The sequence below is a fragment of the Dermacentor andersoni genome, chromosome 9 (assembly GCF_023375885.2).
Source record: "Dermacentor andersoni chromosome 9, qqDerAnde1_hic_scaffold, whole genome shotgun sequence".
Lineage (NCBI taxonomy): Eukaryota > Metazoa > Arthropoda > Arachnida > Ixodida > Ixodidae > Dermacentor > Dermacentor andersoni.
This window is the reverse complement of record NC_092822.1, coordinates 115,822,810-115,846,604: the sequence shown is the minus strand read 5'-3', so window position 1 is coordinate 115,846,604 and position 23,795 is coordinate 115,822,810. Positions and strand designations below refer to the sequence as shown.

Here is a 23,795-nt window from a genome sequence, read left to right as displayed (position 1 = left end):
CGACAGTAAAGAGTTCTCAAATTTGGAGGCCTACAGCAAATTCGCACAGCTCCCAAATATACAGAATATTCGAAGAATCGAACACTAGATATATAATTCACCAATCGAATTATTCAAACATTCATTATTTGATTTGATATCAAATATTTAAGTATTCGCACTACCCTAAAGAAAAAAAACTAAAAAGAAATGGCCACATGGAAATGAGCACCCCCATGTTGCTTGTGCAATGGCACAATATTCCAGTGGCGGGAGATCGGCTGCCACTTGCCCGGCAAACAGTACATGCACAAACAAGTCTGTGTTGATGGCTGTAAGGGCCATTTATTTTGACTTTGTGCAAGTATAAATAACAAAGCCTATGTTACACTCTCTTCTGCCAGCTTGCTGCCTGTTGTTCAGATCCTACCCTCCACAGCATTCTCGAAGTGATCCAGCAGCTTCTTGATGCTCTTCCTGGAATGGCTAGTGTCAAGGCCAACAGTGCTTCCAATTCGGTAAAGTGCGATGTGAGCACAGTTTCCATGCACAGATATTTAATATAATGGTCTTACTTGCATTACTCTGGTAACACAGTGACAATCCAGTGAAATATGGTCACCGTCAAAGAGCAAAACAATGTACGCACGATAATTGCATTAGTGTACTGCAGAATTACTCACCAAGTGCAGTGACAGTATGAGACTTGACAATGCAATGCACTCTTCACTGAAATGAGCTGTGGTTGCATTCAATGTAACGCTGCACAAAATGTCCTCCTAAGCCATGCATCCTCCAAAAATGTGTGCAGACAAACTTGCTCTTAGCCCCCCTATACAGTCTAATGCGCGAGCATCGACTGGCTGGCTGATCGGCGCCTTCTAACCGTGCGAAGCGACGAGATCGGCAAGAGCAGTAGTGCATGCATGCCAAGTTCGCTGGAAGCAGTTATCTCTGATAAGCTGGGGAGCTTGCACCAAGTTATTCGTGCCAGGGGCTGTGTCGTGCTGATTGAAACAGCCTAGCAGACGAAACTTGCGCTTCCAGTGAACTTCGTGCGCATGCACTACTCTTGCTGATCTAGTCGCTTTGCACTGTTAGAAGGTGCTGCCCTGCCGGCCAGTCGACGCTCGCGCGGTGCTGTCAAAAGAATCGGCAGACTATACCTCCACCTTAAGAATGAACACAGACAAGGGGGGAAAAAAAGGACCAGGCAAAAGGACCTGTTTCCATTTGCACTCTGTTCTCTTCACACGGATGCACACCTCCAAGCTTACCCAACTTCCCATCTTGTTCAACTTTACATTACCCACAAAGCCCAGATGCTCCCAGTTCAATGAACAGCCATCTTTAGAGTGCTGCATTTGGGCTTTGAACGTGCCAAACCTGCCATACAAAGCCTTGCATACCGCTGTCCATCTGCCCACATGCTTAACTGGATTGGCTCGCACCCACTGGCAAGAACTACAGCTTCAGCATCACCCTCTCTCTCCAGCCCAGTGCTGCACTTGAAGCTACACCGCAACTGCTTCTGAAATCACAAGCATGTGGAAACTCGCACCAGTGCTCAGCAACACATCACACCTGAGCTGCCACATAATTTCTCTTTTTTATTGTTGGTCAACTAAGAGAGAAACTTTAATTATAGCTGTAGAGGTTGGGCCTAGCAACAGGCCTGTCATGCAACTCCAAGTGAGATGGTGAGGGACGAAAGAAAAGGAAAACAGAGGTGACTAGAGCATGCAATAAACCTGGGAAGAAGGTGACTTGAGGCTTGCCAATGTAAATGTGACGTCACATTTGCAGGCAACCCATCACCAAGACTGGACAGGAAGGAAAGCTTTGTTCTGGTCCTGCAGTTCCCATGACAAAGATCCAATCACTGAATGAAACCACTCTCTGGCACCTCCACTTCCACATTCCTTGTGTGGATATCTGCACCGTGCCACACCTTTGGCCTCTTCAGCAAGCCTGTTCCCAAGCTTGATGGACCCTACCACATTCTGCAGGGGGCATCTCCTGTCGACTACCTCAGTAAATAGTTGACTCCGCCTTCTAGTTCTTGCCACCGTGGACATAACAATGTGCATGTCTAACAGGAGACTCGAGCTCTACTTTGACCAGTTTGTTGTGAGAACCAATCAGAGACAGGACTTCACCAAACTGACCAACTGACGAGAAGAGGGACAAACAGCAGTAGCACTGTGCTCACGTTATTCCTTTCCTTGCCTGCGTTTTGTCTATGCTGAACTGCAGAAGAGTTCATCAAACTGCACAAATACAAAAATAGACTGAAACACAAAAGGATGGACACAGACCAAGCGCTATGAACATATCCACTTCTGTTCAACCACAGCGAGTCTGGGACAAAAACGCCACACTGCAGCAAAGGATACACTTCTGCTACGAGGCCGTCCAGCGGTCGCATGGAGTTGCTCAGCTCTTCAAACTTGGCCATTAGCTGGTACATCGCCTGCATGAATTCCACACAAAAGATTAATGGCTGAAACAAAACGCAGAGCCTAGCTTTGTCATTGCACAAGCTTGGTCTCGCTTTGCTAGGATTTCGAGGCAACATTCTTGCTAATTGTCTTTGGCTCTAATAGGGCTTAAAGGGATTATGCGAACAACGAAAAACTGCGCAAAAAAGAACAAGACAGAGAAAGAACCACACGACACAGGCGCCTGTCTTGTATGTCTTGTTCTTTTTTGCGCAGTTTCTCGTTGTTCGCATAATGTCATACCAACTAGCCCCTCACCATACGCTTCTAGGCTTAAAGGGACCCTGAAACATGTTTTATCTTTTTGCAAAGAATATCCCGCAATGCCCAAGGGTGTTACAGCAAAGAATAGAATACATGTTCGTTTATACAGTGCACTTGCTCTTCAGTCAGCCTGTTCCACTGGTTTACTATTCAGACAAAAAAAGGAGTTAGCTCGTCTTGGTTTGGTACTCTAGGATGTTGCAGTCATAATTGTTACATCTTGAGATATAGCAAGGTTCACTTAGGTAGGTTTCTTTGCTCATTCCAGCTATGGTACATTAAATATAACAGCTTCAGTCTCAGTTTTCTGCACCGGGCAATCAGTGAACCCCAACAAAGCTCGCCTTTCAATGCCGTGCAACTCCTCTCTCCTTCCATACTGCCCCTAAAATGAACCTGGCAGTTCTAGAGCGGTAATGAGTGCAACTTCGGCGGGGTCCCACAGTACACAGCCATTCTATCTTCAGTTTTATTTTATTTAGAACATTATGCAGTCCGAAGACCAAGCAGGGGTGGCATAATAAAAAGAAAACTAACAAATAAATTCAAGCAGTATACAAAAATAGTAGTGGTGAAAACATGGTTCACGTATTAGAGCAATATATAGTATAACTATATCCAGTTAAAAGTCAACAAATACTCCGAAACTTGCCAAGTACAAGTTACTAAAGACACATTCTTTAGTAACACATGTGAGCATCACAATTTCCACTGAATGAAGTTCAACGCTTTGCCAGCCTTAGCCACGACGTTACTTACATGGGGCTTCCATGAGCAGTCGGATGGCATCATTACACCTAGGTATTTACATGTACACTTTTGTCTTAATGTTCCATTATTTAAACACTAATAGGATTGAATCAGTTTCTTCTTTGTGGTAAAGGAAACCTGCACGCACTTTTCTATACTTAAATTAATTTTCCATGTAGTACACCAGTTTTGAATACGTTTTTAAGTCTTTCTGAAGTTTAGCAGTGTCGATTTCCTTAGAAATATTCTTAACCACAACATAATCATCAGCAAGCATCCATAACCAAGGTGAAATTCCTCCAGAAATGTCATAAACAAACTAAAAATAAAAGTGGACCCAGAACGGAGCCTTGTAGGACTCCCGACATGGCACTTTCGTACTTGGAACATTTTTCATTCAGAACAACGCATTGACTCGAGACAAGTATTTTTTTTATCCACTTATACACAGCTGCATCAATATATAATATAAGTAAGTGTGGTACCATGCCAAACAATTTTTGGGAATCCTGGAAGGTGCTGTACACCTGTCCACTCGCGTCAACGTTTCATGCCATGTTACGATAGAACACAATGAGCTGTGTTATACAGGACAGTCCCCTACAAAATCTGTGTTGTTCCTTGATTAAAGGGTCCCTGAAATGGTTTGGACAAATTTTGTAGATGCATAGGGTACAGCTAAAGTTAATCATTCGCACCACAATTTGTGTGAAGCGTCTCATATTAAGAGAGCTACGAACGATTACAAGTTACCCTCCTCTATAGTCATGCATTTTCTCCTCAACTAGTTCGCCAAGTGATCGGGGCTAAGCTCTGCCTTCACTGGCTCTGTGTCATGATGCCACGTCGTGTCTGCTTCCGGTTCTCTAGGAGTGAGCGTGCGAAGCCTCTCCAACCTCTCCACCAGCTGCTTGGCAGTAGACCCCAAGCGAGCGCTATTAAAGCAGCATGCGTTGCGAGCATTGTGTAGCAGTGCCGAACGTGTCTAATATTCTGGTAACCACAGGTGAGCTGGGTAATTTGACAGATGGGTGGAGGCATAAACTCAAGCTGATGAAGGAACTTTAGCGTGCACATACGTGAGTGGACTGATCGGTCTGCCCAGTCCAGCCACCTGGTGGTGCAGAGCCTAACCAGCCAAACAAAGAACTAATATTGCTCTAACCAAATGTAAAACATTTTAAACATTTTCAAAAACGGGTTAACGATTATGCTCCTGTGAAAAATTTAGACCAGCAGCAAAGACGAATACACTTCGTCGCTGCTACTGTGTTTGGGAGCCATGTGCCACCAGATGGCTGCACCGTGCAGATCATTTACGTTTGCATTTCTGCTCACCCCGTGAAACGACAAGGTCAAGTGGCCAGGCCCTGTCCCCTCGCTTGCGTTTACCCAAATACCAGACTAACGAAACGCTATTGGAGTAGTAATCCTCCAGTGTAAAGTCATGGCCACAAATGCGCAAATCCTGGCGCCAATCGGATAGCGACACTCCGCTCGTCTACTGCCTTGCAGAGGGACATGATGTCGCAGCTTGACATATTGCCAATCGCTACATTTGTTGTAACATGTTGTAACACACGCAGATGACACCAGTTGTGTGCCGGTAGTGCTTAAGTGTAGTGAGAAATTGTCCCTGTGCATTCTCTTCTTGTTACCGTAATTTTATATAAGCTAATCAACTAACATTCCAGCTATTACAAACAACATTTGTTCACCATAAAGTTGAAAAAATTTGCAACACTTTGCATTACATAGATGTCATTCTTTTAGTGGCTTCACCCTATGCACCTTCCCGGTTAGTATGCTTCTCTCTCCCATTTTTTTCCAAAACGTGAATGAGGTTTTACTGTATGTATTTCTATAATCAAATAAATGATGACACGAAGGACAGCACAGGGGACATTAACTGTAGTTCTTGCTTGAAATAAAGAAATGACAAACAAAGGTAAATGATAGTGGGTAAAGAAACAACTTGCCACAGGTATTCCACTAATGTTGGCTTCGTATAACCTGACTAAAAAAAATCAGGCCCCTCAGTTCCCTTTCTTTTTGTTCATATATATATATATCGATCCTACGTCTGTAAAGATCTATCGGTCGTAATGACCACATTTGAGTGCATTTACGATTTTCGAACCCTGCCTATTGAAACTGTTTCCAGATATAAAGAGCATTCTTTAAATTGCTATATTGTTACAACAAACACTTCGAACCCGGTCACAGTAAAAAGAGGGCACACGCGAAGTACCAAAGCACAGGAGCGCAACCAAACTGGGCACACGGCAGCATGCGTGTATGTCGGAAGCCGCAAACAAAGTCACGTGCTTTCAAAGTACAGTTCCAGGCAGGAGGCATACAGCATAAACCGCATTATGCGAGGCTTGCACTGGTGCATGCGCTGGTGTGATACTGGATGCCATGATGGCATCACTCTCGTTTTTGCGCAATTGTCTGCGAGACACCACGTGCATTGTGATAAGCATCTTCGCCTATCTGTTTCACAGCACATGGTGCCGTCGGAAGCGTAGAGCACGCTTTTAATAGGTGATAACCAAAACGCACTGCCGTTCCCTGCTACAGGCTGCGATCGTATATGTGTGAACAAGAAAAGGCGTGAGGCGCGTGCAATCGAGAACAGTATATAGCTGCCTGTCTCACTTAAAAACGACGGCGCGCACACTATCTTATTCTGGTAGTACCTGCAAATCTCTGTGTGGGTCATCGCACTCCTCATTCACAGCTATCGCCACCACGCGTATTGCAATAAGCATCTTCACCTATCTGTTTCAGTGCAACTGGTGCGTAGTGCCATTGGTAGTGTATATGGCACAGTTTTAGTAGGCGATAATCTAAACGTTGTTGGAACCTCTGTGCTGACTCCCGTTATTGCAATCGCACCGCTAGCACGAGTTGTTGCAATTGGATCGCAAGCCCCAAGGGTAGCGTTGGCCTGGCGGCCTGGGGCACAACTGGAAGCATCCGGAGGTCCCGGCAAAGCATGAGTCGACTGGTAACAGAACAACTTGTTTATTCTAGCATCGCAAAAGAGCGGCCGGTCAGGTCGACCGAAGTGGAGAGACGGGAGAGCACGTAACGCAACGGAAGATATCGGAGCCTCCCTCCTGGCGTCCGGGGGCAGCTGCTCTTATACTCTCGGCGTCGCGGGCAAGAAGGAAGGTCACGGGATGAGACCACGTGACGGCGGAGCACGGACGAGCTGAGAGACATGTTGAGACGAGTGTAGTGACTCAGCCGCCGAGCAGGCGCCGATCAGACCTCCTCGCTTCACACTTGGGGAGCTCCTCTCCCCGGCTGCCGCGCTTTGACAAGCGTGGGCACACACACACACACGCACACACGAAGACACGTGGCACTGAAACACGCCTGGACGCGCTTGGCGGGGAGCCTTTGCGGCAGCTCCGAACGGGCCAAAATGTCCGCCGCTTTGAAGGAAGCCCCGGCGTCCGTTGCATCCGCGCCGGCTATACCGCGCGTCGTAGGCGAAACGTAACAACGTGCTGCCGTTCCCTGCTGCAGGAGGCGTGGTGTTGGTATCACGTTTTGCTTCGGCGGCATCCAGCATCACCTACCAGCTCGATTTCATTTCAGTTTCCCGCCGCCCTCTTAAAACACACACAATAGAAAAACAACAAAACATGTCTCCGGCTGCCGGAGTACTACCAGCTCGACGCTTCGTATTGCGTAGATGTAAACAATAGTTTCGTTTGTCAAATGTATTTAGTTACTTCGGATCGTACGTTTTCCCGGTTAGTATATTTTTGTCTTTTTTTTTTCAACACGTATGAACAAGGTTCTACTGCGTGCATATATATATATACTAGCTATAGCTACCGTGTTGTAAACAAATGAAAGAAGGACGTATAAAACATTGGCTGCAGATTACACATGTGGTGCAGTGTGATGAGTTTTGCACACCAGATGCACCTGTGTTTTGGCTCCCCTACACACATCTTTCTGCTATATTATGTTATGCTTGCCTGCCATAAAGTAAGCGCCAGAGCAATTATGGCCAAATTATCATGGTGGTCGCTCGCAGGATTTGACCCATAAATGCTCACTAGCAATGTTACAGCCATCAGAAGTGTTAGGAAGCTGTCAGGCTTTCTATAGATCCCTTAAATTCTCACATAAAGCTCTCGGTCAAAAACACAAATCCGTCATGCTGAGTTTCAACATACTAGGTGTATTCAAAAAGAAACCAAAGTTTTGAAATAGCACGCCAACTGGCAGAGGGAGCACGCTGCAGCTACTGAGGGCATGTAGCGGCAGGTTTAGACAACAAACTGCCATTTTCCGCATTTCACTCTGGCCGTTAGTTGGCGAGCTACAGCCGCTGAAGTGAGCATATGAACAAGCTGTTCTTCGGATTGGTGCCAAAGTGACAATGAAGGAATTGGAAGAACAGCGTGTGTGTGTGTGTGTGTGTGAAGTTCTGCTACAAACTTGGGAAAGCTTTCACAGAGACATTTCAGTTGCTTAGCCAAGCATGCGGGGAGGACTGTATGAGTCACACGCAGTGATATAATTGGTTCAAGCGTTTGGAACACAGAAGAATTTCGGACGGTGACGATCCCAAGCCTGTACGACCTTCCACATGCACAGATGACGACCACGTCGAGAGAGTTCGAACTGTGATTCGTGGAAATCGTTGGTTGACTGTTTGAAAAGTCGCTGACAAACTGGGTATCAGCGTAACATCATGTCATGAAATTTTGAGTGACAAACTTGGGATGCATCGTGCTAGTGCAGAACTCGTGCCACATTTGTTGACTCACGAACAGAAGCAGATTCGTGTTTAAATCAGCCAGGAACTGCTCGCCGCTGCCACTGACGATGAAAACTTTCTTAAGAACATCATAACAGGCAATCAGACATGGGTTTATGGCTATGATTTTGAAACGAAAGTGCAGTCATCACAGTGGGTGGCCAAAGGTTCTCCTCGTCCAAAAAAAGCATGCATGTGTCGGTCAAAAATGAAGGTGATGTTGGTTGTGTTTTTTTACTGCAAAGGCATTGTCCGTCAGGAATTTGTGCCACGTGGTCAGACAGTAAACAAAGAAATTTAGCAGGAAATGCTAGCACGTTTGAGAGATTCTGTGCGCAGTAAGAGACCTGAATTGTGCGAAAATGGGGCTTGGATACTGCATCATGACAATGCCCCGGCTCACGCGTCCCTTCTTGTCCGCAGCTACTTAGTAAACGCCACACTCCTGTTGTGCCCCACCCACCGTATTCTCCGGACCTAGCCCCAGTAGACTTTTTTCTATTCCCCAAGCTTAAAACCACCTTGAAAGAATGTCGTTTCCAAACTGTAGAGGAGATCCAGGACAATGCGAGAAGAGACCTGCGCACTATTCCAGAAAATGCATTCCAGGAGGCTTTCCAAAAATGGAAGAAAAGATGGGAAGAGTGCATTGCCAGTAGAAGGGACTACTTTGAAGGGGACAGCACTTAAAATGTTGTACCATAAGCAGTAAAGGTGTTATAGCAAAAGCTCGGTTTCTTTTTGAACACACCTCGTAAATAGTATGCTTCATAAGGAACTCAACCATCATCTTGCGCATGACATTTCATCCACATGGGGCCCGCGCTACTGTCAACAGGAAATCATGAAAAGAGATGTCTCAGTAGCGTTACTCGGCAATTGTGCGCATACCTTGATGTTGGAATCTGCCACATCGCAAGTCTTGGAGATGCCCTTCTCATACAACCTCATGCAGTCCACCGTCATGGATGAGATCTGAAACAGGAGAGCACAAGTTGAAGAAAAGTTAGCTAAGTTGGGTTTAATGGCACAAACGCAACTTAGACTATCCTGAACCAGCCACAGAGTATTGTTAGATAATCAGTAGTAAAGAGCAGCAAAAGCTGCATTGTTTCTAAGGTTTATACAAAAAGGCCGTTTCGTCTAAAAATGGTGGGTGCAAGTGGATCATCTACAATTAAACTGGGATGCAGATATATATATAATTCATGGAAGTATTTTTGTCCTTGACTTGCGATGCAAGGACATGTAATTAAAATATATTTAGTAGACTTCTGTTAATTTGGCTTTGATTAGTTTGACTTTTCAGATAATTAGATCCCGACCAAAGGTCCAGCGCAGTGCCCATGCATTCAAATGGGCCCAAATGTTTGTTATTTCGATCCCAAAATTTGCATTCGCCAAGTAATTCAAACTTGATCAGTCAGCATAACTTCTTTAGAGGCAAGCAGCGTGTCTCAGCGGAGCTCAGGGAACAGTGAACACACATCATTCCCCCGTTGAAAGCTTTTCAAGCAATAGCTCGGAATGTACGATTATAGTATTTACCCAATTCTAACAGACTTTATTTTCCAGGGACATTGGCCTAAATAGTGCCTGCGTGGTGTAATCGGGCACGTCACCAAAACCATAATCGCAGCGTTTGTATGCTTTACCGCATAACACAGCTGCATTGCGACAAAGCTAACTCAACACCATGTGGCGAAGCTGACTTTAGGAAAACCAAAACTGTGGCAACGAAACTACTCCCTTTAGCCGTCAAGGATATCGCTGAACTTTCTTCACCAAAACTTTCATTAAACTCCCTTAGCAGAAGGGCGACCATCTGACATCAACTGCATCTCTCTATGAATGAAGAAATTAAAGGAGTTCACAGGTATATACAGATGGCTGCTGCATCCATCTGCTTTTGGTGTCAATCTCCGACTCATGTACAGGGGCTTCACATACCTGTTATTCCCTGAAGTCTTCCATGCAGTAATAATATGCTTGCAACGACATAGACTGCACAGTGTTGTATGGCAGTGGCTGCCCTCTACTGCAGCAAGAAGGGCAATCCACACACTGACTGTTCTGCTTGTTCAGCACAAGAGTAATCCTCAGCGTAAGCCCCAACACCTTTCTCTAGGAGTGACAGTTCAGCCATACTGTTTCTTTTTGTGTGGCGCTCATGGTGCGCTACTTGGTTCAACTCGAAGAAGCAGTGCACGCCTATTCAAACCCACGACCCAATGTGCGATTTCAACGTGCCGCGTGGACTTTAGCAGCATCATTATGCATGTCTGCACTGTATTCATCTGAAAAGCTGCCAATGCAAAATCTTCTTATATAAAATTAAGTTGATAAGATCACCACTATGCCCTGCATCCAATACACTGGAGAACAGAGAATTATCACAGCCTCTCCACACTCCTAACGACCGCACTCAATTTACATCAGAGATCGCATTTTCTCCGCAGAACAGTGGTCTCAATGAGACACTTTGATTCTGCATGTTGCATGTTTGGTGTGTGTTGTGTCTGTCGTATGTCCTGTGTGTGTCATTTCATTTATCACAGCATTCTCCTAGAGTAGCTTGCTAGCATGCCAGCAGGCAAACCCCTTCAACACTCGTCAAGGAGCCCCTCTCTCTCCACTCAACCCATTATGGTGGATCAGTGGCCAAGGCACTCTACTGATGAGCCCAAGGTTGCAGGTTCAACCTGCAGTTGCCACGACCACATTCTGATGGGGTCATAATGCAAAAACACTCATGTACCATGGTGCACGTTAAGGAAACCCAGGACATCGAAATTACTCTAGAGCCCCTTACTACAATGCCTCCCATAGCCCCTTATGCTGCTTTACAATGTTATTTGTAGAGTTTCCTAGAATAACATTTAGGCAGAAATCTGGAGCCACCATCTATGCAAATTTCTTCAAGGGTACTGCAACTCCGTGAATATGGAAGGTCTGGCTTGTTTTTAACGCGGCTTGGCCTAAAACACTGTCACGGCTGCACAAGTAAAGCTTTCCCAGAAATTAATATTCGTAACAAGTGCATTTATAGTATAGCAATTGGAATGTACAATATTATAGTATAGCAAATCTTGTCAGTGACATAATTTATAATTACCTGGCCAGACGGTTCTCTGCCGAACTTTTGACTACATACATTGCATTTATGCTTGCTCACAGGTTGTACACAACAAATAAACTATGGCAACCCGATTAAAACCGAGGCACAGTGCCCTTCACTTAACACAATGATGCCAGAGCCTCTCCTTTTTTCAAAATTTTACGACGTACCTGTGGCATTGTTCCGAGTTTTATATCGTCTTATAGCCTAACATGAGTGATAGCGTGAGTGACAATGTTTAATAACAAGTTTTTATATCATAACTTATCAGGATAACATGAGCGGTTATGTTTAATAACAAATTCTTATAACATATTGTAAACACGATTTTACACATAGTTCTAGTACAGACCACTGTGAGAGGTAGGCACAAACAGCAACATGCAGATTCAGAGAGCTGTGGCTCTCCAAGAAATACTCCTATCTGAAACCATCACTTTCTAGAATTTCAATGCATGCAAGAGCACCACAACAGCACCACTTTCCAAACTGTAAGAAACTCCAGGATCATAGTACTTCTTTGATCACATCAAACAGCAAATGTTTACTCTGGCATACTGGGTATTGTGGCAAGAGAAAGGGTGTGAAAACATGCAAAAAACAAATGTTAGATGCCCGAGGAACACATAAATAAAGCCTTCATACATGTATACAAATCCAAATTACTCCATTTGTAGGGTCTGTTTTGCTGCTGCCTGATATCTACGCAAGACTTTGGAAACCCCTCACTATACGCACAGTGCAACTAAATTCCTTCGCTATACCTGACCATTTCTATGGGCTTCAGTATATCCAAGCTTTGTACACAAACCTGTGTTTTTCTTTTAAAATCATTTTCAAGAAGAGACGGGAACATACTCATAAGAACAGATACTAAAATTGATCTTAGTCAAAAGACTCGCAATGTGACACCTGTAAAATTTTTGGCAATTTGGGCTACTCCTAGCTGACTTCCAACGTGGAGCCGGCGAAATGTGAAACGAGAAACAAAAGTTACGGATTGCTGGCCAAGATAAATTACACAACGAACTCGTTGTCTATCAGAGTGAGGTAGAGGCAAGGTGACTTTTATTTCATAACTGTTGGTGTGAATTCTAAAGCTAATTCTGAGCTCTGATACAGGCTGCATTGTCAGTTGCAGGCTGTTCTTTTGTTGACACTTGATACCAACCACTCCACCCCACGCTGCCATCGGCCTTCGCCACCACACATTAAAAAAAAAAGATACATTGCAGGACCACCCTTTACAGTTTCACTGTAAAACGCTAATAATGGAGACCTTGGTTCTTCAAAGTGCTGCCTTGGAACTGTAGACTCGGACGTTCGAGCAAGCTTACCCCGTGCATGGCTGTGGTGAGACTCTCGAGCAGAGTCTCGACTGAGGCTGCGACCGTGCGTGCTTCTTCTTCCAAGTCGGCCAAGGCACTTGGATCGATGGGGGCAATGTGTGGGGCATACATCTGCCGGCACAGACTCGACGTTGAGGAACATGATGAAGGAAACGGCTCTGCACAGATTTCACAGTTCACTTACCTTCGCCATACCACAACTCAATTGTCCACGCCACAAGACAACTCTCTCTCCGTCTACTTGAGAGGAAGATTTAGCTTGGGATCTGAGCATGTGAGCAAGAATTGAGCAAGAATTGTTGAATAGTGCGAAATTTCAAAAGGCGATACTCTCCAGTTTACAACTCTGTAACTCAGCAATGAAAACCAATATCACAATTCTGCGAGCTGAACCTAATAATAGATCTAAAGAGGACAAAATTGATGTATTATACATAGGGTCCTTCGTTTTTTATATTATATTTTTTTGAAATTTATGGGTTAAAGATTGCATACTATTTTGAAGGAGTAAAACTGGGGAGAAATAGGGTTTCTTTGTCTGGCACAAAAACTAGGAAGGAATCAGTGGTTATGTTTTCTGTCAGCCCAAAGTTTAGTATTCTTCTGCTAACTTTACAAACAATTAACACACTCAATGACCTCATATTACACATAATCATTTTATTTAATCAAGTGATATCGCTTTCGAGAACACACACAGGCAAAAAGAGCTGCTCGCAAATCATGTGACAAACTCATTTCTACAAATCCTTGTAGCGACAGGAATTATTAGTACATAAAATAAGCTACATCAATAATAACTAGAAATAGAGATCGGTGTGGCAATGTCTTCCTTATTCTCTGCATTACTTAACAAAAATAAAGTACAAAAGCTAGTGCACACATCTATGTTTTGCAAGAGATGGGATGCTTTTCCTCGTCTCACAAGCCCTTGTCGATGCAATTTCCATTTCTGTGTCCATCCTAGACCTTTTCGTGCCTTTCGTCTTTGTCTGTTGTCATCCTGTTTTACTGGTTCCCAATTACGCACTCTTGCAACAAAACACAATACCAATTATGCAAATCAGTCACCTTTCTTTGAATGCAACATAATTGAATAAACGTTGTCCAAATGTCACAGCTACTGTTCAGAACACAGAGCAATGTCAGCGCTAAGTTAATTCACTTCCTAGCAGATTACCACCATTTAGATGTATGCGAGGTGCAGGGAGATGCGATGCAATGCGCCATTGTCGTATTCATGTAAATGCGGATACTAAAAGACAGCAAGAAGCTTTCATTCACTCAAGATCGACAAGCAATGAATATATTATATTTTTATATGTGCCAGTTTTCACTTGAGTGTTAAGCAAAAGCAAAGCACCTACCATATTCTTATAATAATAATATTACTAATGTGATATATCTTGACCACTTGCTCACACGAGGTGGCAGCATTTATTAGTTTTGTAACACCTGCATTTGCTGTCCTTTACGAAGGGAGGTACTTTGGGAAGAAATAGGGTTTAAGCCGACTTTCATAAATTTTCTTCAGGGTGCAAAAATCAGGAATTACTGGATTTCACCCAAAATTGAAGTGCCCCAATCATACACCACTTTGAAATATACTACAAATTTGTGAGTAGGACTTTAGCAAAACCTTTGCAAACAATAACTCTTTCACATAACCTGTAAATTCAATATCAAATTTGTTCACATTACGTGCTCTAACAGGTGCACTTTGCATAACTGCAATAGTATCTGGTTTTGGTACAGAGTTATGTATCTTTAAACCTGGTGATTGAATTATTTGAAACCTAACAATTTTCAAAAATATCTTCTTTGTAATTTCTAGGCTCTAAATCATAATTTTGCTTCCTACAGTCGCTAGAATTTAACTTCCTTACTCAAATGAGACAAATCTCATTCAAATCGGTCAAGTGGTTATCTCATAAAAGCACTTATGCGTTTTACATTTATATTTGAATTGGGAAATCGGAGTGTACCACAGCTAAAGCTTCCTTTTAAAGGCAGTATATCGTTATCTGCTTTGCTGGTTATCTGTCTGTATGAAAGCAGACTTGATAAACATTTCCCGTGGTAGATATTGCAATCCTCTCAAGACGCCTGCATTGCTTTACGAGGTGGACACTACTTTCAAGATGCAGGGTGATGCCAGTTAATAAATAACTTTTTACGAATAACTTTTGCAATCGCTCACTTAAGAGCAGATGCCCCAATTTGTGAAACTGAAGACGGGCAGTAATGGAGTGATATAGATGCAGTACAAATTCTGTCTTTCGCACTATAGTTTCAAAAGACACATTCTCAAAATCTGTGGCAAAATGCTTCAGTTTTTCTGGGTCCCAATGATTTCCCTACAATTCGAAACAGTTAAAAGCGGACACCGACGATAAAGTTTATAAAACGAAAGACGTTTCGGCTCCCACACGGGAGCCTTGCCTTTACATTAATTACACTGCCAGCTTTTAACTGTTGTCATGTATATTCTCAACCAGACGGGTTTCCGTCCAATTCTTGATGACTGCCCTATAACCTACAAGAAGGCTCTAATGTAAATGTGATAGACCAATCTCACAGAGGCTTCATTACACCGTGTCACGGTGCGGCATTATTCGATTAGGCATTATTCAACAGCACCAATCAACGGGCGCCAGAAGGTCGTGGAAATAGGGACCGGCGAGCAAGACTGGCATTGCCGGCCACTCGGGCAAGCGGCCGAAAGAAGTCGCAGGCAGGCTTAGAGATTATTGGCTTTTTGTCGTCGGCACGACCGTGACGCACTGGCAGCTTTTCGTAGGAACCCCTGCATATTCTCTGCCCCAAGCGTGCATTGAGAAGCTTACTAAGAAGGCGGGGGTGCGAATGCTTCGAAGTATGTGGTGTCTGTGCAATCCTGTGTCCACGAAGTGCTGACCTTGTATGTGCCGACAGCACCGTATGGCCGGCTGCCATTGTTTCTCCTTTGTTTGTGAATGAACAATAGAGGCCCACCACGAACTCAAGGTTGTGCGTGTCTGGTGCGATACGAGTGCGCAACCTCTAAATGCAGGGGGGAATCACCCGCTCCCTCGCCCCTAACTAAAAGGGGCGCGGACGAGACCTTGGGAGAAGCCGGGATACAATTAGGTGAACTTGATTGGATTGTCACCAATAGCTAGCTGCCGTTCCCCAACGTAGGGAACTAGGGAAAGGAGAAGTTATTTAAACGCAGGTATTAGACTGGGCTAAGCAGTCTAGAAGCTGAGCCTACAATCTGCTGAGAAGCGTCAAGGAGCTAGTGCCGTCCAGTATCACTTGGGCCGCCTAGCCACATCTGAACTGCAAGTTACTAGTTGGTGTAAGAGACGACAAACCAACGTCTGCAACGAAGCTCACGGTAGATCCACTCAAGTGAGCTCAACCTGCTCGAGGGAAGACGGCAGACCTAGACTCCCGGGAAACCCAGCCCAGCAATCGCATTTACCACAACGAGATTGGCTTGCCGGCGTTCTTCGGGAAAGCTCTGCCGTCAACTCCACGCTTTATGGACTTGCTGCTGCTGCCCGGCCATGCGTATGCCATCATTTGTTTTCTTTTGAATTCTGTTTAGTTGACCACCGTGTTTTGTGTAGTGTTAATTTCTATATTTACTGTTAGCTGTTCGTTGTACTTCTTTTGTCTTCATCATTGATCTAGACTAAGTGCACATGTGTTAGTGTTCTTGTGTTTTTTTGTATTTATTTTTATTTTTGTGTCATTGTTCAGTCGACAAATATTTTTTTTTTCTGTTTTTCTCCCGACTCTGACTGCTTCGCTGTGTTCACTTGAGTACAGAACGACCAACCGGCTTGTATACCCCGTCGACGACTTCGCGCCAATGGCGAACAGGTGACAAGTCGTGACATACAGCCAGCACGAAAAGGATCCTGGTAGCCATAGCCCTCAGCAACCTAAGTAGCAACTGCGCTTCGCAGTGATTTTTTTAAATTTAATTGTGGCAAACTGTCTTAAACATAGTGATGACAGAACAGAGAGTATTGGGAGGTATTATGCAGTCAGGACAGTACCGAGAAGACACACTTGCAACAAAACACATCCCCCTTTAACTAGCAAAATTAGGTCTACTGATTGCATCTATTGTAAAGCTGTACCTATTATTTCTAACGAGCTATTTGCGTTACCATTGTGACACTGTTCTTGTGTTTTGTGACTGTTTGTTGCATGTCACAACTGTTTCAAATGCTTTTGTGCCATTTGGGTTCATCAATCATGGCTTTGTTACCACTGCAATGCTACTATATGGTGCCATAGGTAAACAGAGAAAGATACGCGCACGCACGCACACACACACACGCACATACAACGCAACACACACTATGGACAGCCACAGAAATAAATAAACCACACCTGTTGTGTTACTATACTCAATCGCTAAAATTCCAGTATATCATCATGAACTACATCTTTAACATTGGTAATTGTAGCCGTATCACACTTGCTAAAGACAGTTGTAGTCGCAGTACTCACACTTTAAATATGCTTTTTTTTTTCTCATACTAACACAGTCAAACACATTTTATACGTACAATGTAACACTGAAATTAACTGACCAGTACTGTTCATTCCTTGCATTAAAAAGCTCTTAAAAAGTTGGCATACGGGATCACTTATTGAATGAGTAATTTCCTCTACCTGTACTATAATTCGTTTTTTGCTTGTGCTTGCTTGGCTTTGTTATTGCTTTAATTATTTGCTTGCGTTTGCCCTGTTGTCTTCTTGCTGATTTACTGTTATCTCTAGTTCCCACTCCAGCTACAGCCATATTATAGGAATGCAGTGTTAATAAATAAATAAATAAATAAATAAATAATATACTCAATGCAGCTGGCCTCAAGATTCTCCTCAAGGCTGCCTTGAACCTGAGTACACTGTAAAGGTGGCAAGGACTACCCACATCATGGCTTCGCTAGGGGGTACGCGTGCGCTTTGAGCATGCCGAGCTTGGTCCATCGCTCCACACCCATTCCGGACACCAGCACCGTCGCACGTGACACAGCTGCAACCAACCTGCAACCTTGCTGACAGGACTGCTCAGCTTGATCTTCTCCTGAAGGTCCTCGGCAACAAAGCTGACCATGTCGCCCTCGTATGTGAGCGTCCCAGCGAGCTCGGACAGTCCCAAGCCACCGGCGGCTCCGTGCCGTAGGAGTGGCGAGTCCTCAAACGCCTCCTCGGCACTCATCATGGACGAGCCGGGGCTGGTGATTTGGCTGTCCGTCATCGCAGAGGGAAGACGGCTACTTTGGTGCGGCTTGACCGCCTTGACACCCAGGCTCTGAGGTCTGAAACACAACCCAATCGGGAGAGTTTGACCGGGCCCACACCCACGGCTGCACTTTTCTCATCCTGGCAAGTGTAAGCCGAAATGGCGGGATTAGAACACCATTGAAAATGGCTTCAGTAAAAAAATTTTAGCAGCATATAGTATTGGACGTAGTACTGTGGAAACCCTCAAGGTGGAGAGAAGTAATTAATGAAGCGAAAATGAGACATCCACCCAAACATAGCTAAGTGCTACAAAGGAAACCCATACGGGTGCCTCGAAAGAAAAGCTTCGCAGTTGAAAAAAAATTCGTCCTGGTCCGGGCATATAGTATTATTCAAAAACAGCTCTAAATAGACAAATATTTATTAGACCTCCATCATATATCTTGCAAAGAAGAGACCGCAGTGCAAAAATTTGTGAACTTCCTCTTGCAGGTCACACCTTGCCGCATGTTCTTTCCTCGGACAATAAGACTGGAATGTTCTTCCACCTACAAATGTGCTTTGTGTGCTTGATTTGAGCAACAATGATTTTATGTTACATAGAATATGTACCCCCTGCTGTAATACTAGTATAGGTGAAGCAGGTACTAAATAAATAAATAAATAAATGATTTCTTCCACCAAGCACAAACAGGGTATCAAAAACTAATGTTTCCATTCAGGTCAAATAATTTGCAAGACAAGTACATGCTATATACACAGGCGCACATATCATGTGGGGAAATTATAGCTGGGCTAGTTGGTAACCTATCTTGACCACAGATTCAGAGTGCAGGGAAATGCCCACTCACATACATGCCAGCACTCAGACACACAAACACCCAAGAAAGCGTGTGTAAAAAAGGGGGGCCCTTCCTTGGGTGTATGTGTGAGCGTGCGCTAGTATGCAAGTGTATTTTCATGCTCTGAAGCAGTTAGCAACAACTCATGAGTATGTGTGTAGAGTTCATCCCATCACCTTTCTCATGTCTTGTCTTCATGTTACATTTTCTTACAGGAGTGGGCGACTATTCGAAGTTTCGGATACAAATAAAATATTGCACACTAACTATTCGTATTCAAAAAGGAACTATTCGGTATTTTCGACTATTTTAAACTAATCAAATATTTTGCAACAGCCGACTGTTAACTGTTGTTCATCTGCTAAACCAAGTATTGCAAATTATCACAAGTGAAACCACAACAAAACTTTTCAAACAAATGCAGAAACAAAATGTATGATCCAAGTTTTGTTTACGATTGTGTGGCAGAGGCAGCTACACAGAAACTTGTGAGTATTGCTTGTAGTCATTCATTAACCCAAAAGAAACATTTGCAGAATCTGAAAAAATCATCATCCACCACTGTAATGAACACTTGAAATTCGTCGTTGATCCCAATTATATTGACCGTGTGCATCGCCTTGGACACCATACAGAAGGCCGTGCTCAGCCACTTATCGTAAAATTTAATCAATTCAAAACTAAAGTGTCTCTACTTTCTAATGGCCCCAAATTTAAGGGAAGCAATTTCAGCATCGGAGAAGATTTCCCTCAGTCCATCAGAATTGCTCGCAAAAACCTTATCGCTTTCACCAAATCAAAATCCACGTCCTATTCTCTGCGCTTCAAAACATTACATATTGGTACCAAACTATACATGTTTGACCATTCCACAGAATCTGTTAAGGAAATATCGTAGCAATTGCCCAGTCATGATCATGTGCCTTCCCACCCTCGGCCTGCCCTGCGATCAAACTTGTTCCTTACCGCTATTTTCACTAACACATGGAGCTTCATCCCAAAACGTGACATTATTTAGAATCTGGTTTCGTCATCTTGCAGTAACCTTCTAATAATAATGGAAACATGGCTTACAGGAGACGTAACGGACAGCGAGGTGCTCGCTGACCTACCAAATTTTCAACTGTTCCGAAACGATCGCAGGGGCATGAGGGGGGGAGAGTACTTGTCGCCATAAACCAAAATATATCATGTACATCTGTTAACATTATGTCCGATCTTGAAATCCTATGGCTTAAATGCCATGCCGCACCCCATTCAATTTTACTTGGCGTTTGCTATAGGCCCCCTCATAGCACTCCAGACTTCTGTTTCAAGCTGAATAACATCTTAAGTGAAATAATAACCAAACACCCCAACATGCATGTAATTCTATTTGGAGACTTTAATTTTCCTAATATTGATTGGTCAAGCCGGCCTGCACCAATGGTTACATCAAGGGAATCGAACAAGTTCCTTGAGGTATGCCTCAATTTTCACTTATCCGAAGTGCTCACAGAACCAATCCGTGTCACCGATAATTGCCAAAATATTCTAGACGTTGTCTTAACAAGTAATCCCGAGGGCGTGTCATCCATCGCGTATCTTCCCGAAATGAGTGACTATAAAGTCATTCATGTCGATTTCGTAATTAAACCCATTCTGACCCCAACTGTTAAAAAGACTATTCGTTTGTATGAAAAGGGCAATTATGAAGCAATTAATCATGAACTAACGCAATTTTACCCAGTTTTGCAAGTGCCTTTCCTTGTCATACCATGAGTGAAAATTGGATCATTTTCAAAAAGAAACTAAACAATCTAGTTGGCATCTCGCCCAGTTTTCCAACAGATGATTATCATTAACCGCACACCTTGTCTCTCCAACAGTTCCTGCGAGCCCGCTTCAGAAGATGCCAGCTAGTCTGCGGAGTAGCTTTGAAAACAGTGCTGTGGCAATGAGCCAGTGCTTCCTTTGGCTTGGCTTCTGCCCCTCAACGTTATTTTTTGCAATAAACATGAGTCTACAGAACATTCCTTTAAATTCAAAGGAGACGTCTTCTGGAGAGCATCCTTCATCAGCTTGGGATGAGACTCATCCCCCTCAGGACCTCAAAACTAAGTTTATTCAACAGGAACGTACGAGATGCCCTATCCTCAGTGATATAAGGAGACTCCCAAGCAATTTGTATCATTTTTAGTCTAATTATTAATCAATAAAAGTATTATTTTGTCTATATAAAGTTCATGAAAATGTCAATGTCACAGTTCAGAGCATCATGCTCCTTTATTATGTTTATTTACTAATGAGCTGTTAACACCACTTTAATTTGACAAAATTCTTTTTGTGTGTGTTTCTTTCTGCTACCATCCGATTCTTGGCCAATTCCACGTTGTAGGTAGTGCTACTTCATGTAGGACAAATCACAGAACTAAACTTTCCCTTTCTTTATGCCAAAATTATTTCAAGTTGTCTCATTGTTGCTTTTAATAATAATAATAATAATTTTATTTCACCACCACAATACACATGGTGTCAGGGTGCCCATAGTAAAAGCTGCCTCTTAGACAGCTTGACTTGCCATGGACACCCGGCCACAAACTTTGGCAGCAAAGACACTGGGCAACACTCTCAAATTACAATACATATGTGTGATACAACGGTACATATTATCACAACAGGTACTTCCCAGATGAAAAAATTAATGACATACATATATAAAGAAGAGAACAATGCAGTAATTTGCTTTAATATACAATAGAATGTCAGTCAGTCAAAAATATTCTAACAGCTTCTTGCATGAGGTGGTTTCCAAGGCAATATTGTTGTAACAAAGGGCATTTAGAAGACCTGGTAGAGTGTGTCATCAAGTGTTGGGCAGCCATATGTTGTTCTTTATCCATTCGCTATTTATCCAATCCTTTTCTTTTTTATTCTAACCTACCTAATCTCAACTTTAGTTTGATTTCATTTAGGTATCTCATTTCCTGTTTTATTTTGAACTAGCCAGTTGATAGCCAATCTCATAGAGTGAGTATGTGCCAGTAACTCAAAGGTTATACATTAACATCTACCAACTACGGGCCACCCAATGTTTCTGGAGTGGAAGCTCCTGCAGCTCCTTACCAGCAGAGCTGAAGCCAGCGTTTGCCGCTGCTTAGCCTCTGAAGTAGAGCCTTGTCGGCTGGAGTCCACTCAGAAATCAAGTGCTCTTGCCCTGTTAATGCACACGCTAGCTCACTCGAAAATAAGAGCTGGTTGTTTTCGATGAAAACATCACCTTTGGTTGAGTACTGATGACAGGATCTTCAATAAAATTTTCCAGGACGTTCAGGCTTCATCCTAAACCAGTAAAACAGATGTCTGTGCGGAAAAATTAGCCATCCTGAACTTGTTCGAAGTGTGAGGAAGGCGTATTTTTTGGGGGGGTGGGGTGGGGGGGAGGGGATAAGATAACGTTTTATCGTACCCCCTCCTATGATGGCGGCGGTCCGGCTTCGCTTTCGCGACAAACCCCTTCCGCTCCAGGCTCACCTGCTGCTGGAGTTGGCACGCGACGAGGTAGCGCGAGCTGTGCCCTCCCGCTCCTCGCGGTTGATCTGGTCGACGAGCTCGTTGATGCCCAGCGTGGCGTCCTGCACCTCTGCCAGGTCCGAGATTTCGCCCGGCAGCAGGTCGTCGTCGTCGTCCCCTTCCTGGTAGATCTCGCTGTACGAGGCGGTCATCGCGTCCGGCATGTCGTCCGACGTCGGCGAGTCGTCGCCGCCGTCGATCGACGCCAGCGGCGACACCGAGGGGCTCGCCGCCGGGCCGTCTTCGTCGCTGGTCACGCCGTTGGCGTCGGCCTCTTCGTCGCGCCGCAGCCTGGACGCGCAGTTGTCCAGGTTCTCCAAGTTCGGCGGCCGATTCTCGACGCTCATGCTGCTGGCCGCGACACGGCGGTTCGCCCTAGGAATACGAGGGTCCGGAACGCGCCGATATACGCACGGAACCGCCTAGCGCTAACTAGCGCGGCACGGAAGTGTGGGCGGTCCCGACCAAGTCCAGCGCCCGGCGAGCGACTGTCATACTGACTGCCCACCGACTCGCCCTAGGATGGAAACTGCTCGATAGCGACTGTCGAACTAACAATGTGGGTGACCGTCCGTGCGCGCTTGTTTCGTGCGCGCAAAGTGGACGTCCTCGCGAAACAATCTGAGTTATTTTCAATCGGGCTGCTCTAGTTCTGCAGACCTTCGAGATGCAGATAACCAAGCGAGTGAACTTATGCCTCTCTGGTTCTGCCTGGGCCAACAATCCGACAGCGCTTCGAGATGACCATCCGTGGTGTCGCGCCGTCCAGCTACAGTTTGGCAGGAGTGCAGCAGAATAAGAAGGGTGGATGCCAATTCCGTGTGTTTATGCGGCCACAGAGAGGGAAAACGCGGATAAACTTGCCACATAAAACACTTGTCATATACCTGCTTCGCAGACGCGCACACCGTGCCGTACAGCTGATTGATCTTGTCTTGACTTGGCTTTTAAATTCTCTGGTCTAAAGCAGTCAGCGCGCACTTCAAAATTGTCAACGTTCTTCAAACCACGACCTACTTCAAACATGTGACTTGTTGCATTAGAAAGCGAGGAAGTTGTAGTTGAAGTGATAATGCGCACTTTCGTAACACACTTGTTACGACTGATCGACACCTTTGGTTCTTTATTCTCTATGTCGACCATAGAGTTTCTCACTATGAGTGAGATGACGTCGACACTGCGTACAACACGGAGGAAGGAAACTCATGGCGTCCTCGACCACCTTGCCCCGGGATTGCCCCGAAACCAAAAAGGTGCGCTTTGCACCGCGGTGGTGGCGCACTGCGGAGGGTCAACATCGAGGACAAAACTGCACCCCGTGCAGGGTGCTCAGGGTGCTTGCATGCAGCGCCACTTTACCCCTGGCGCGCAAAACGTGCACGAACACGCGCGCGCGCACAT

The 23,795-nt window shown here is 44.4% G+C and overlaps 1 protein-coding gene across 1 annotated transcript; it reads right to left on the bottom strand.

Annotated features, from left to right (window-relative positions):
* Positions 1-298: 298 nt before the first annotated feature.
* Positions 299-23,445, bottom strand: BORCS6 (BLOC-1 related complex subunit 6). Its single transcript, XM_050177143.3, has 6 exons — positions 22,356-23,445; positions 17,800-18,074; positions 12,739-12,908; positions 9,175-9,258; positions 2,376-2,452; positions 299-456 (listed from the first exon to the last, which is right to left on the bottom strand). The coding sequence occupies exons 1-6, from the start codon at positions 22,739-22,741 to the stop codon at positions 399-401; spliced, it is 1,050 nt and encodes a 349-aa protein (XP_050033100.1). The 5' UTR covers positions 22,742-23,445; the 3' UTR covers positions 299-398.
* Between the last annotated feature and the right edge of the window lie 350 nt (positions 23,446-23,795).

Excerpts from the sequence above, each read along its gene's own strand:
- BORCS6 (XM_050177143.3), bottom strand. The coding sequence starts at position 22,741 with ATGAGCGTCGAGAATCGGCCGCCGAACTTGGAGAACCTGGACAACTGC. Across the intron at positions 2,453-9,174 it reads TGGCAGATTCCAACATCAAG|GCGATGTACCAGCTAATGGC; the intron begins GTATGCGCACAA and ends GAATTCATGCAG. Across the intron at positions 457-2,375 it reads GACGGCCTCGTAGCAGAAGT|GAAGAGCATCAAGAAGCTGC; the intron begins GTATCCTTTGCT and ends TAGCCATTCCAG.